The following is a 13,092-nucleotide window of genomic DNA, read 5'->3' on the forward strand; positions in this document are numbered from 1 at the left end:
GAGGCTTGACCTCTTTTTAAAATGATTTCTCTAAATCTTGTTAAAGTGTTGACATTTCCCTCTGTGGAAAATTATAAAGTATGGCATTTAATACCAAAATCAATGAAAGTTTTGTTTTGAGAATTTCACAATACAGCCTTGAAAAAAACAGAAACTACCTTGGAGGACCATAGCTGGGAGTTTCTTATAAATAAGCAAGTTCACTAGTGCTATTCCCATAGTCCTTGGTCTAAGAAATACTACTTACTCACACCTCATCCCTGGTGAATACAGCATCCAGTTTGTCTTGCACACTTTTACCCACCTGACGGTGCCTCCACTGCACTCCTTTTATACCCCATCACGATATGCACCATATTGCACTGTAATTTGTAGTTTACAAACCTCTTTCCCCACAAGCACAATGTCTGCAACTGAGTGGATAACTGTTTACTGAAATAATGAATTCTCATGCATTACCATTTATAAATGAGGGGCAAGTCATTCTCTTCCTCCCAGTTGCCTTCAAGGAATATTACATACCTCTGTCCCCTAAGAACAGCAGTGTATAGGTGAATACATTGACTGTCTTGAACCAACCAATATAGGAGCCCATCGCTGAGGTCCAAAGTTAGAGCAATTACCTAAATAGGACATAAAGTAAGAAAACAAATCAAATACACATTTAAAGGACGCCTTTGTGAACAAGTCACACTTTAGCTATAGATATCTCTTTAAGATCCTCTTTGGAATAATAAACTCACTGCTTTTTTACCTTTTCCTGAATATAAAAATTATGTGAATATGCCTATTACTCTGTAATTTGGCTATAGGTGCACCGGTTTCCTAAAAATCTTCAAAAGGCAGGAATATTACTCATTTCTACATACTTGTCTCCAGCAGCTTCAACATCACCTGGGAACTTGTTGTAGATACAAATTCTCAACCACACTCAAGGTCCTGCTGAATCAGGAACTTTGAGCCTCTGTGTCATGTCACAACTTTGGACTCTTCAGCCACTCAAGCCAATGAATTTCACTGTTGTTTGAATCAGTTCTCAAACATTGCCGCACGTTAGAATCACCTGTGGAGTTCTTTAAAAATCTCAGTTCCCAGGTCGCGTCTTATTGAAGTGTGGTCTCTGGAGATGAAACCCAGTTCCCCAGATCATTCCAACATGTTAACATGTGTGAGAACCAATGGTTTAAACCATTTTAAGTTGTATCTTCTGTTCATTATAACCAAAAAACATCCTGACACATTTTGAAAATATAAGACACACAGAGTTTCCATGTGTTACAATTGGATAGAGTGTGTTTGTGTGTGTGTGTGTGTGTGTGTATTCCTATTTCCAGCTGACATCTGAAAATCACTTCTTACTACTCTCTCTCTCTCTCTTTTACTTCTTGTTACCATCTTGTCTTAATTTTATGTCCAATTGTTTAGGTGAGGAAGGACTACTTCTCCTATAAAATAGACTGTGTGAGATGGGACTTACAATCCAAGAGATCTTTCTGGCTTTATTGGCTTTATAGGTATTTTTCAAATAGCCTGAGATTGCCAGGAGTCTGAACTCAGAGTAGTGGATTCTCTCTATAGCAGGCTTAGGGACTGGAAGGTATCACAGAGGATTAAAGTTGATGACTATATTTTTAGCAATATCTTTAGCAAGGTAAAGTAGCATGTAAACAAAGTTGATGAGCCAGTAAAAAAATGTAAATGGAATACAATAATGTATTCAAGAACTAAAAATACTTACTAACATTACCCAAGGTCTTCTACAAAGGCATAATTTTGAGGTGCATGACTGGAAGAGCCTTCAGTGGTCTTGTAAATCACACCTTTCTGTTTTCAAAAAAAACTCAACCTACTCTTTTCCCAAAAGGCAAAAAAAAAAAAACTATTCTAGCAACTCCCAACCTTCTGGTCATTGAATCATGTACATACTTCAGGGTAAAAGAGGTTTATTGATTACTTTTTCAGTTAATATGAAATCAGGTTAATCTTGTTTATTTATTATGAGATGCACTAGAGTTTTCTAAATAATAGATTAACTCCATGTTATCTCTTTTTAAATTACTTTTTTATTAAAGTACTCTTAACATAAAATATTACACTAGTTTCAGGTGTGCAACATGGTAACTTGACATTTGTATACCTTACAATGTGATCACAATAAGTCTAGTAACCATTTGTCACCATACAAAGTTATGATATTATTGATTATTTTCCCTATACTGTACATTAATACATCCTTGTGACTTTTTATTTTATAACTGGAAGTCTGTGCCTCTTATTTCTCTTTGCCTTTTTCTACCCATCCTCCTACCTTCTCCCTTCTGGCAACGAGCAGTTTGTTTTCTGTATCTGAGTCTGTTTCTGTCTTGTTTGCTCATTTTTTTTTTAGATTCCACATATAAATGAAGTCATAAGATATTTGTCTCTCTCTGACATTTAACTTAACATGATATCCATGTCCATCCATGCTGTTACAAGTAGCAACACTCCTTACCTCTTAAAAAAAGGAGACTTTACAGCTCCCTTTGCAGAATACAGCAAACTATTCAAGATATAAGTAAAATTTAGGTGTAGAGTCATCATCCCACCCCTTCAGTCATTTGGTTTCATATTTAAGAGTCAGAGGGCATATTCCATAAGCCTTTGGTACCACTGTTACACACAAAAGCTCATATGCCTTGGAAATAATCCCTTTGATCTAAACTAAAACCTTGAAGTTTAATTCTGTGGTAAAATATACTATGTACTATGAGCCCAACCCATCAGATGTGGCAAAAAGTGTCTTTTAATTTAAATGACTATCTCACTTTGCCTACTTTTCATCACACAAGTAGTTTTGTTTTTCTATAAATAGCTGGCTCAATATTTTATCAGAACTGTTGATTGCAAAGTATCTTATGACTCCACGATAAATCTATGAATAGTGTAAACGATGACAGTGAAATGGAGAGAACTCTGCTTCCTGCAAAATGTGTTGCCTTCAACACGCCCGCTAGCATTAATGGAAACAGATAGCTAGACCTCAAACCACAGAACCAGAACACAGATTTTTGCAGGCAGCCACAACACCCACCAGCCTCTGAGAGGATTTGGAGTAGGAATTTAAAGAAAGGTGTATTTCACCAAACATACTGAGAAATCTAATGATCTACTCATTTACAGAAAAGTCCCCAAGGCCACTCCAGAGTTTTCCTCAATAAAAATAACTCAAACAACCAGATTAGGGCAGCAGAAAAATTACTGACAAAGCCCCAAGAACAGGAAGTTATTCTTGAGATACCTTTAATACGTTTTTTCAAAAAGAAAAGTGCTTTCCCCTAATATCTATTATTGAGATATAAAAACCATTTTCTTTGTATTCAGACCCAAATGGCTCCAAAAATTTTTTTTCAGACTGTGTAAATTTCTATTTATTTTAAATATCTATGTTCCAATCTATGTATGCAAATCAGGTCCTTCTAAATATCTTATGAATTATTATCCATATGTCCTATGGAACTTGAGGATCAAATGACTCAACAATTTGTTTCTTTGTTTGTTTATAAATAATGTGGTATATTTGTATTATGTATATTTTACCTCTACAGACAAAAAGAAACCTGAATTTTTTTTTAAATTTAAGAAATATCCTAGGTAGAAATAATATGAATGATTTATTTTTTTCTTCATGCTTTTCTATAATTTCTAAATTTCCTACAGTAAACATATATTACTGTAATGATCAGAAAAAATTTAGAAATTTGGATGGATGAAGAGAGGGTAGCTAAACAAGATCAAGAAAAATAGGCCCTGATTCTAGAAGTTGAGGAAGTAAAAATGACATTTGTTTCAGAAACATTCCTATATCAGGTTATTTATACTGAATTACAATAATAAGAGCTTAACTATTAAGCAGGTACCATGTGCCTGGAACTATTCTCATTATTTTCCATGAATTATCTCATTTAACCTTTACAACAACAGTGAAATGTTGAATAATTGTAAATATACCCATTATTCAGATAAGGAAACAGACACAGAGAAGTCAAATAAGATGCCTAGGAGTCAGTTTTCAGAGTGGTCAACATCCGAAACTGATCAAAGATAATAAAACACCTAATCACCACTCAACAAGTTCTAATGTAGCCAATAGAATTCCTGAGACTATAAAAACAATCAGAAATCAAAATGCATTTAAGTGTGGACCATTCAAGATAAGGCAAACTACAAAACTTTCCATCTTATGTTTTAAAATTTTAAATCAATAATGACAATCAAATAAAAGAGAAATTTGCTTATGCCTTAGCTACTCATAATAAACAGAAACAGTTTTATTCAAAATTATTAAATAATCAGATCTTTAATTTCTCACCTTTTTCCCAGAAAGCCAAGGCTGTGCCTGCAAGACAAGGGAATTTTCTCCATTTAGCCTGGTGCTTTCAACTGAGTACAGTGTGGTCCAATATAGGTATCCACCAATGGAGTCCACTGCCATGTCATTCACCAGCAACTTCACGTGAGTCACCATATCTGTGTGTCCTGTCAACACAGACTGCCTTTGTATCTGTGAAACATGATCATATGGCCAGTTAATGATTTTTCAAATGACATCATGATTTCTGAATAGCTTACTGCAACCATTATTAAATTGCTGCATTTATCCATTCATTTGTTCAACCACTAATATTTATTGGCACTATGGGCTGAGCAATGTGCTAAACCTTGTAAATCTAATAGTCATAGTACCTGCCCTCATGGAGCTTATCACTTTTCATGTCTCTAAAGGGAAGGGAGATAACTTTATTTTGAGTTAAAATACTTGTTCTTCCAAATCATATATCCAGAGAGTCAAAACACTGCTGGATAGGAACGTATTCTACTGGATTCCAGAAGAAGTATACATTCTGACAAATAATGATGTCTCTCCTTGCTTCTTTCTATCAATGTTTTTCCTATTATTAACTACCACCATTATTAGTGAGCATCCATTATGTGCCAGGCACTATACTTTTTTCAATCTTTAAAATATAAGCTCTTGTAAACCTTCACATTAAGCCTATAAAGAATTTCTATTCCCTACTTTTTCAGGAGGACATTGGGTTCAAAGAAATTAAGTAAACCTTCCTAGAGTTAAACAGTTTTATAAGAGACTGCGCAAATACTTGAAGCCAGTTTTTACATCCATTCTTCCACTTCCTCTTTCTAAACTATTTCCGACTAACTCATTTTAGGGAGCATTCTCTGATTAACACCACTCAACTCTGCCTACATGTCATTGGCACTTATCAATTCAGACTATCCCACATTGCCTTGCCTCTAAATACATTGCTTTGTATGTCTCTTCTATTATTTCATGTATGTATTTTTATCTCATTAGAAGAGCAAGGGCAAGTGGTAATGTTTGCACAGCACAAAACATATTAAAATACGATCCATTTTACATAACAAAAGGGTGAATTTAATGCTGTGTGAATTATATCTCAATAAAGCTGATTTTAAAAAAATATTTATATTTATAGTATTTCTATTCCTTCCTATGCCTACTCTCAGGGCTCTAACCAACACTGCTAGTAAATAAACGATTGTTGAGTGAATAAAATCATGGAAAATAGCACCCTCCTGATTAAGAAACGATTTCAGAAGTATATTTCTTGACCTGTCAGACAGTGTTCTCTATATTAACCATCTTTACTTTCAAAACATGCCACCCCACAAGCCCCAGATGTCTCCCTCTTGCCTCTGGGTCCACTCTCTAACCCTCGGCACCCTCCTCCGTGTCCCCGGGAGCTGCGGTCTATGAACTGCATCAACCGGTCTCCCTTGTTCTCTCGCTCCCAGGGATGTTTAGCCAACAGCAGCACTGGCAGGAGATCAGAGGGCAGAAGGAAAGAGGAGCTGAGGTACTCATTCTCCCAACCCCTGCATTTTGACCGTGATTGGGTTTCATGTCAACCGCTCACCTGAAGCTACGGCCCTCACAAGTTCTCCTTCTTTCCTTTGTCCCCTTAGGCCAGGAGGTAATTGTATTTTTCCACACTTGCTAGCCCAGAGCGTGTTCACCATCCTTTGCTCACTTTCCTTAGCCCTGTCTACACCTTTGAAAACAGTCCTTTCACCCATTTTCTTTTAATCACGCCATCGGAATGTGCCATCTTTCTCCAGGACACTGACCCACTGGTGAATATTTTAATAGATTTTATTTTAAGATATTAAAAATAGTACACCAAAGACATAAAATTTCTTTTACATATAAATAAATTATAATTTTAAAAAATGATCAAGCTTATAGGCAAACATTAAATAAATAATAGGTGTGACACAAGCATGAAAACAAATCACGGAAATAACACTCGAGCCACTGAAGTGGACGGGCATGGCTCTAGCAGGGCTGTCCAGCCTTTTGGCGTCTCAGGGCCACACCGGAAGAAGAGTTGTCTTGAGCCACACATTAAATGCACTGCAACATGTAATCTCAAAAAAAAAAAGAATATCTCCCAATGTTTCAAGTAAATTTACAATTTTGTGTCGGGCCGCGTGCACAGTCATCCTGAGCCCCGTGCGGTCCTCAGGATGCAGGCTGGACACCCCCGCTGGAGCACCCAGAATGCCAGGCTTTAACTTACCACATGTGTCTTTCCAGCCCAGTAGAGAAAGTGACCCAGCCACTCATAAGCAATGGCCCCTGCTCCTGCAATGTTGGGTATGTGATAACTCTCTGAGATATTCGTCCCATTCAGCAACCACACGTAAACATCGCCTTTCATGTCACTGTAGTAGAGGCTGTTGTTATACCAGTCCATGTCTCAAAACAAAGTGAATTGATAGCAGTTATTTTCTCACACGTGCTGACATAAACATAGCGGATGGAGGAATCACACATGCACCTGAATCTAATTTTAAGGCATATGCTAACATAGATAGTCACTAGAACTTCAGGGATCGGTCAAGAATATTTAAGTAATGTTATCCCAAAACCATTACCCCGGAACTAGAGAAAGGAACTAATACTCATTAAGCATCTCCCCTTCCCAAACACTGTCCCAGGCACTTCTACATATCTCACTTAATTCTTAAAACAAAGCTATGAAATAAGAATTATTCTGATTTTGACATGGCAAACCCAAAGCTCAGTGAGGTTATCTACTCTGCCCAAGATTTCACAAATAAAGATCTCACAAAATAAAAAGAGGAGGCGTCCCGATTCAAGACAACGCCAAAGCCTTCTTTCCATTAGTAACGCACTATCTCCTAAGCCCGACTTCTTTGTAGGTCAGAAATGCTGTTATATTTTTAATGACCAAGCAAATAGGTCAAAAAATTAGATGATTATAGAAGATGTCATATTCCAGCAAGATCACTTTTATCATCCTATAATGAAGATTTTTCTTCATTCTTATGTCTTCCAGGCAAAATTACCCACTTATTATTTAATAATCTTCTTTGACATAAAACTCTTTCTTATTCTTTATTTATATTTTCATTTAGCCTTTCCATGCTCTAGTCTTATGGCTCATTAAAAATTACTAAAGCATAGCTGTCTTAGTGGAACAAGATAGTTTACTGTGAGACAACACTGATAGATTAAAGTACATAAGAAGTATATTAAAGTCTTTCTGAAATGAGCATAAATCAATAAGTAACCTCAAATTTTGTGAAATAATAAATAGCATTCCTACTTGAGAACGAACATTTTTCTTATCCTTATCCAAGGACATTGTTTCATTGCTTTTAGAGAGAGAGGAAGGGAGAAAGAGAGAGCGAGAGAGGGAGAGAGAGAAACACCGATATGAGAGAAAAACATTGATGAGCTGCCTTCTGTACACACTCTGATGCCAGGGATCAAAACCACAACCCAGGAATGTGTCCTGACCAGGAATCAAACCTACAGCTTTTTGGTGTACAGGATGATGCCCCAACCAACCAAACCACACTGGCCAGGGCAGGAGAACCAACATTTTCTTAACACTCACTGGCATTATAATGCATTCCATTTTTTTCCCTTTCATTATTGACCTAATGCCAAAACACTCAATTCCCTTGATTTATTGAATAGCTTTGGAAGTCTTATGAGTAGAAACCTGTCATTCCAAGTGTAAAGGGACTTGGTATTTACCTGACACATTCCCTATATCAGAGGACAAGAATTCTCCTGGGCCAAAGCTATTTAATGGTTTACTCCAAAGCCCATCTTCTTTGACAGCCATGATAAATGGTGGTTCTGTAGCTATTTGGTAAAAAAAGAAATTAGAAGAAATATCACAGAAAGCACATTTTTTGGCACACATCTTATACCCTAGGATTTCTTTTATAAAGTAAAAGAGTATCAATATTTTGAAAATTCTCTGGAAAGGTATGAGCAATAGTATCTGCTTAATAGAATTATATATAATAGTAAACATACTTTTTGATTTTTATGTAAATATTTGAAATTGAATGTGAAGGGGAACATGTGGTAATATGGCCTCTACAGCAATGGTCATGGCAGATTTTTTTTTTTTTTTTTTTTGCTTCAGCTATTAGTTACCATGGTCCCATTCAGAGCACCCAGAAGCAACTATGATAAGAACAGCAGGATAAATGGTACATTTATCTTTCCATTTTCTTTCTGCCAAGAGGATGGTATTTAGTGTAATTTGCAGCCCCTCTATTTCTCTCCCCAGGACCTTCAGAGTTCAAGGAGTGCTGTTGCTTAGCAAACCATAAGGAAGAAGGAAGCCATAAAGAAGAAAATTATATTGCTTCTGCAAAATATCTTGGCAAGTTTAAAATGGCAACCTAGACACAGCTCTATGTGTTATCCTAATCTCAGGTAAACACACAGTCAAGAGGTTGTCACACCCTCATTCTAATTTCTTTACCACATTGGAGGTGACTCATTTTAAGGAACACAGGGAGCAAGTTTGTTTTTGTTTTTTTTCTTGTCAGGATCACTCCCTAAATCAAGAACATTTTCTTACCTGGCACCAGGGTAGTGCCCACTGAGGCCTCTGACCAAGGGCCTGGCCCCTTGGGAGAACTTGCTCTCACAGAAACCTCGTATCTTGTAGCACTCTGCAATTTAGGGACATTAAGCATGGTCCCATTTATGTTAGAGAAAACATGAGCAATTTCAGGGAAGTCTTGGGTTGATATCTTCACCTCGTAAGTCCAGTTCTGCCAGGCAGAAGGGCCTAATCGGGAGAATTAACCCATATTACTGACCAGGAAGACATCAGCAAGAGCAAACAAAAGATTGTCAGTAATGTGTCTTCAGCCTCACCTTGAATGGAAGGGTAACTGGGTAGTAACACATGTTATACCACTAATCATCAGGGTTAGTTTGACTAGTTTGACAATATGACTGGGACAGTGTCCATCCCACCCATGCCACTCATTTTGCTTTTTGATGGAGACATTATTCCCAACAACATATTAGGAGCCACTGGTCCACAGTCAAAGCTGTGTGTTTAACTGCAGAGAATTATCAGAGGGGTGCTCCCTAACACCACCAGGTGGAACCAGGCTCCTAATAAACAAATGCTTTGTGAGGCATCTCTAATATAATTCCCAGTGCTTGCATAGCACCTTCCTCCCAGAAGCTCAACAATATCAAAAAAAAAAAAAAAAAAAAAAAAAAAAAGGCCTCCTTATTTTCAGCTCTTTGAGATATACAGCAAACAGGCATAATTAATTTTGTCTTGGAGTAGAAAATAGGCAACGTTTGCAAAACACTCTACAAGACCAATGGTTCCAAAACTGCCTGTTTTGTAACTAAAGTCATATTGGAACACAGCCAAAATACTCATTGATGTATTATCTGTGACTGTTTCTGTACGACAAAGGCAGCGCCGTGTAGCTATACCACAGATGACATGACCCACAAAGCTGAAAATATCTACTCTCTGGTCCGTCATTTGTAGCAAAAGTTTGCTGACATCTGTGCTAGGTAATGTTTTAATGTTCTGCTTATGCATCTTAATTTAATCTGTATGTCAATCCCATAGAATGGCATATTTAATATCCCCATTTCCCAGTTGTGGAAACTGATGCACAGAGTAGTTAAGTAACTTGCCCAGGGCCATGCTGCTAACAAATGGCAAGACCAGCCTTTGAGTCCATGCAGGCTGGCTCCAGAGCCCGCTTACTTAACCCACCACACAAACTGCCTCTCCAGGGATAGAAGTTCAAGTTCAGAGAGTATTAGGGAGTTGTTCAAGTTCATTCAAGATCATGGTGGATACAAAGTCTCAACCCAAGCACTCTATCTCCCTGACTAATATTCACTCAGACTAGCATGTCAGTGCCTGACTCCTAGTAGACACTCAATAAATGTGTGAACCATTCTTTTGGGATAGAAACGGAAAATATAGAGATCCAATGCAAAACTAATAATTGCAGAATAAATGTGTAAAAACTTTTTTTTTTTTTTGAGCTAAGTGGCACATCTGGTCGATGAGTGAATCATCACAGATGAGCTCTCGAAATTGATCCACAATGTCAAGCAGCTCAAGCTCCCCTTCCTTCCAGCGCGGCCATAAGCACACTGGGGAGAGGGCACTCACTGGCTCCTATGGCGAGGGCAGGAGGCTTCCACTGAACCAGCGCCTGGTGGGAGCCAAACAGCACAGAGAGCCGCTGCGGGTGGGCTGGCAGCGGGTATGGCTGGGTGTACAGGCTAAAGATGACCAAGTTACCAAACCCAAACTCTTCTATGTGTGTCAGGTCACATCCCACGATGAACTCATTAAAAGAAAAAGCATCCTGTTGGAAAACAGCCTTGCCATCTGTGACAAGGAAGTCATTGTTTTCACAAGCAAAGCTCTTCACATCAGCAAAGGGGACGCGAGGCAGGACAAGATGGGAAGCAGAGCCATCCAGAAATGTCGACATGAAGACTTGGGCCGTGCCATTGAAGTAAATGATTCGCTTGGACTGTGGCTTTACTGCAAAGTCCTTTAATGTGCAACTTTCCACAACACGCATGGCTTTCGAGTCCCGAGCAGGTGGCAGCGGGAGATCTACTCTATAAATGCCGTCTCTCAGAAGATAAAAGACATACCTGACATGGGAACAAAAGAAACATGTGTGACTCGATGCAAAGGTAGATGAATAACCTCCTTGACCCATGGCTGCATCCAGTTTTGCAACCAGAATCATGTATCTCCAGAGTTGGTAAGTACAGGGTTTCCCAGGGAGTAAAAGAGTAAAGATATTTACTAAAGATATGCTCTGTTCATTTAAGTTAGAAGTTGGAACACTGTAAAAGTTCAGCCTGCTTATGGTGCTTAGCATCTTCGTCATTATACAAGGCTTTTTAAGGAATCATGGAATTTAAAAAACAGCTAAACATGTTATTTATTATAAAAATAACTTTCTCCAAAAAACACAAATTGTTGTCTGAATTTTGCCATTAAATTTTCCCATGCATTGTAAATGACAACATGGAAGAAAGCAAAAATATTTCAACCATTTTTTAGAAACCTCAGTTATTATTTTACTATCAATATCTAACAAAACTATTTTGTATTTGTAGTAGACTGAACCAGCCCCTTGAAATGTTTGAGAACCAGACTAGAGAAGTGAACTGGTGCTGAGTTTTGCTCAGCAAAAGAAAAGAGTGCAAAGGAAAAAACAGAGCAAGAAGGGCTTTTGGGGGGAAGAACTGAGGGGGCCAATGAGACCCTGAGTTGTGCCATAAAATAGTGACAGTACTAGAACACAGGTCCATGAGTCCTAGACAATAGGTCTGTCCCATATACCCATGTTTTACTGTGAATGAGAAAGGAAAAACTGTTTAACTAGAGAAGTTGTGGATCACATTTGAAAGAAATTCCCTCATGGCTCTATAGAATTAAAACTTTACCTGTTTACTTAAATTTGAGCTAAGACACACAGATTAGCTCATAGAGCTAAGAACATATGGTACTGTGATGTTTCATTAGCAAGGAAGTTTCCCAAAGTTTCTTGCCAATGGAAGAGAATTCATATTTGCAAGGCTAATTCACTTACCCATTGTACGAATCAGCCACAAGTTTTTGAGGTGCAGTAATTGAGGGAGGAGTAATTTCTTCAATGTTTGAGCAGCTCTCTAAGTCACAGACATACACCTGGAAAATCAAAATTCCATCAGTAGGATTAGTGCTTGCCTATGTTTAATTTGGCCAACAAGTATTTCTTAAGCATCTGCTCTGTGCTTAGAATTGTGCTAGTCACTGAGCACTTTTGAGAACATGAAAATGCCGTTAAAAGTCAGTTTTATATCCTACTCACATCAAAAAAATGCAAGTATGTATTTTCCTGGCTTATGAAAGCACTCAACTATTTTTAATATTTAGGCTGATCCAAGCTAGGGACTTCCAGCCATAGTGATTGTGATAACCCTGCCCCTTTCAAAGAAGGAGACTTGGAACACATCAAGGCTGTGTCTTCTCAAAGATTTCAGTAACACTGTGTTTTCAGGGACCTACTAAAGTTATCCCTGATTATTACATAATTTAAAATGCTTGCAGCTGATTTTGACCATAATTGGCAGTCTTACCTAGTAATAACACACATATCACCACTATCTTATGAAACGTGGGTTATTATTAGTATAAACTCATGACTCTGAAAAATCACAGATAAAGATAAGTTAATGGTAGGTCAGGACTAGTACTAGGTAAAACCTAGACCATATCTATGGTTCATTGCTAACCTAATATCTAAAAGAGTAAATAATCAAGGAGTATTTGTTGAATGAAAGAATTATGTTTACTTGTAACTAGACAAAACTATACATGTGAATATCAGTGTCTGGTTATTCACTTTAAATTCGCAGACTAACCAGTTCATCCATGATGAAATACAGCCTCTGATAAAGCCAGTCTACGGAGATGGAAGAAATCAATCCTGAACCTCTGTAAAAAATTCTCAGGTCAGACACATCAGACATGTTGGACACCTCCTTCACCCATATGAGAGTTCCTTCAGAGAAATAAACAACTTGCTGGTGGACATTAACTGATATTCCTAGAAGAGCCATGTAAATACATGTGTGTTATTATATAACACTAGACAAAAAACTTACATAAAAGATCATTTATTTTTTTAATTTTTAATAAAGGGATTAGCCCTGGCTGGTGTGGCTCAATGGACTGA

At 37.6% G+C, this 13,092-nt stretch overlaps 1 protein-coding gene across 1 annotated transcript in view; it reads right to left on the reverse strand.

Moving 5' to 3' along the window:
• ROS1 (ROS proto-oncogene 1, receptor tyrosine kinase) overlaps positions 1-13,092 on the reverse strand; it is a 101,438-nt gene that overhangs the window by 62,780 nt on the left and 25,566 nt on the right. Inside the window, exons 11-18 of the mRNA XM_054569869.1 lie at positions 12,779-12,963; positions 11,965-12,062; positions 10,518-11,014; positions 8,934-9,146; positions 8,090-8,200; positions 6,600-6,778; positions 4,349-4,540; positions 523-623 (exon numbers count right to left, since the gene is read on the reverse strand). Of these exons, the coding sequence (XP_054425844.1) occupies positions 523-623; positions 4,349-4,540; positions 6,600-6,778; positions 8,090-8,200; positions 8,934-9,146; positions 10,518-11,014; positions 11,965-12,062; positions 12,779-12,963 (1,576 nt within the window). The remainder of the gene's footprint in view (positions 1-522; positions 624-4,348; positions 4,541-6,599; positions 6,779-8,089; positions 8,201-8,933; positions 9,147-10,517; positions 11,015-11,964; positions 12,063-12,778; positions 12,964-13,092) is intronic.

This window comes from Pteronotus mesoamericanus, unplaced genomic scaffold (genome assembly GCF_021234165.1).
Source record: "Pteronotus mesoamericanus isolate MK-2021 breed Mesoamerican mustached bat unplaced genomic scaffold, CSHL_Meso_final contig_20, whole genome shotgun sequence".
Lineage (NCBI taxonomy): Eukaryota > Metazoa > Chordata > Mammalia > Chiroptera > Mormoopidae > Pteronotus > Pteronotus mesoamericanus.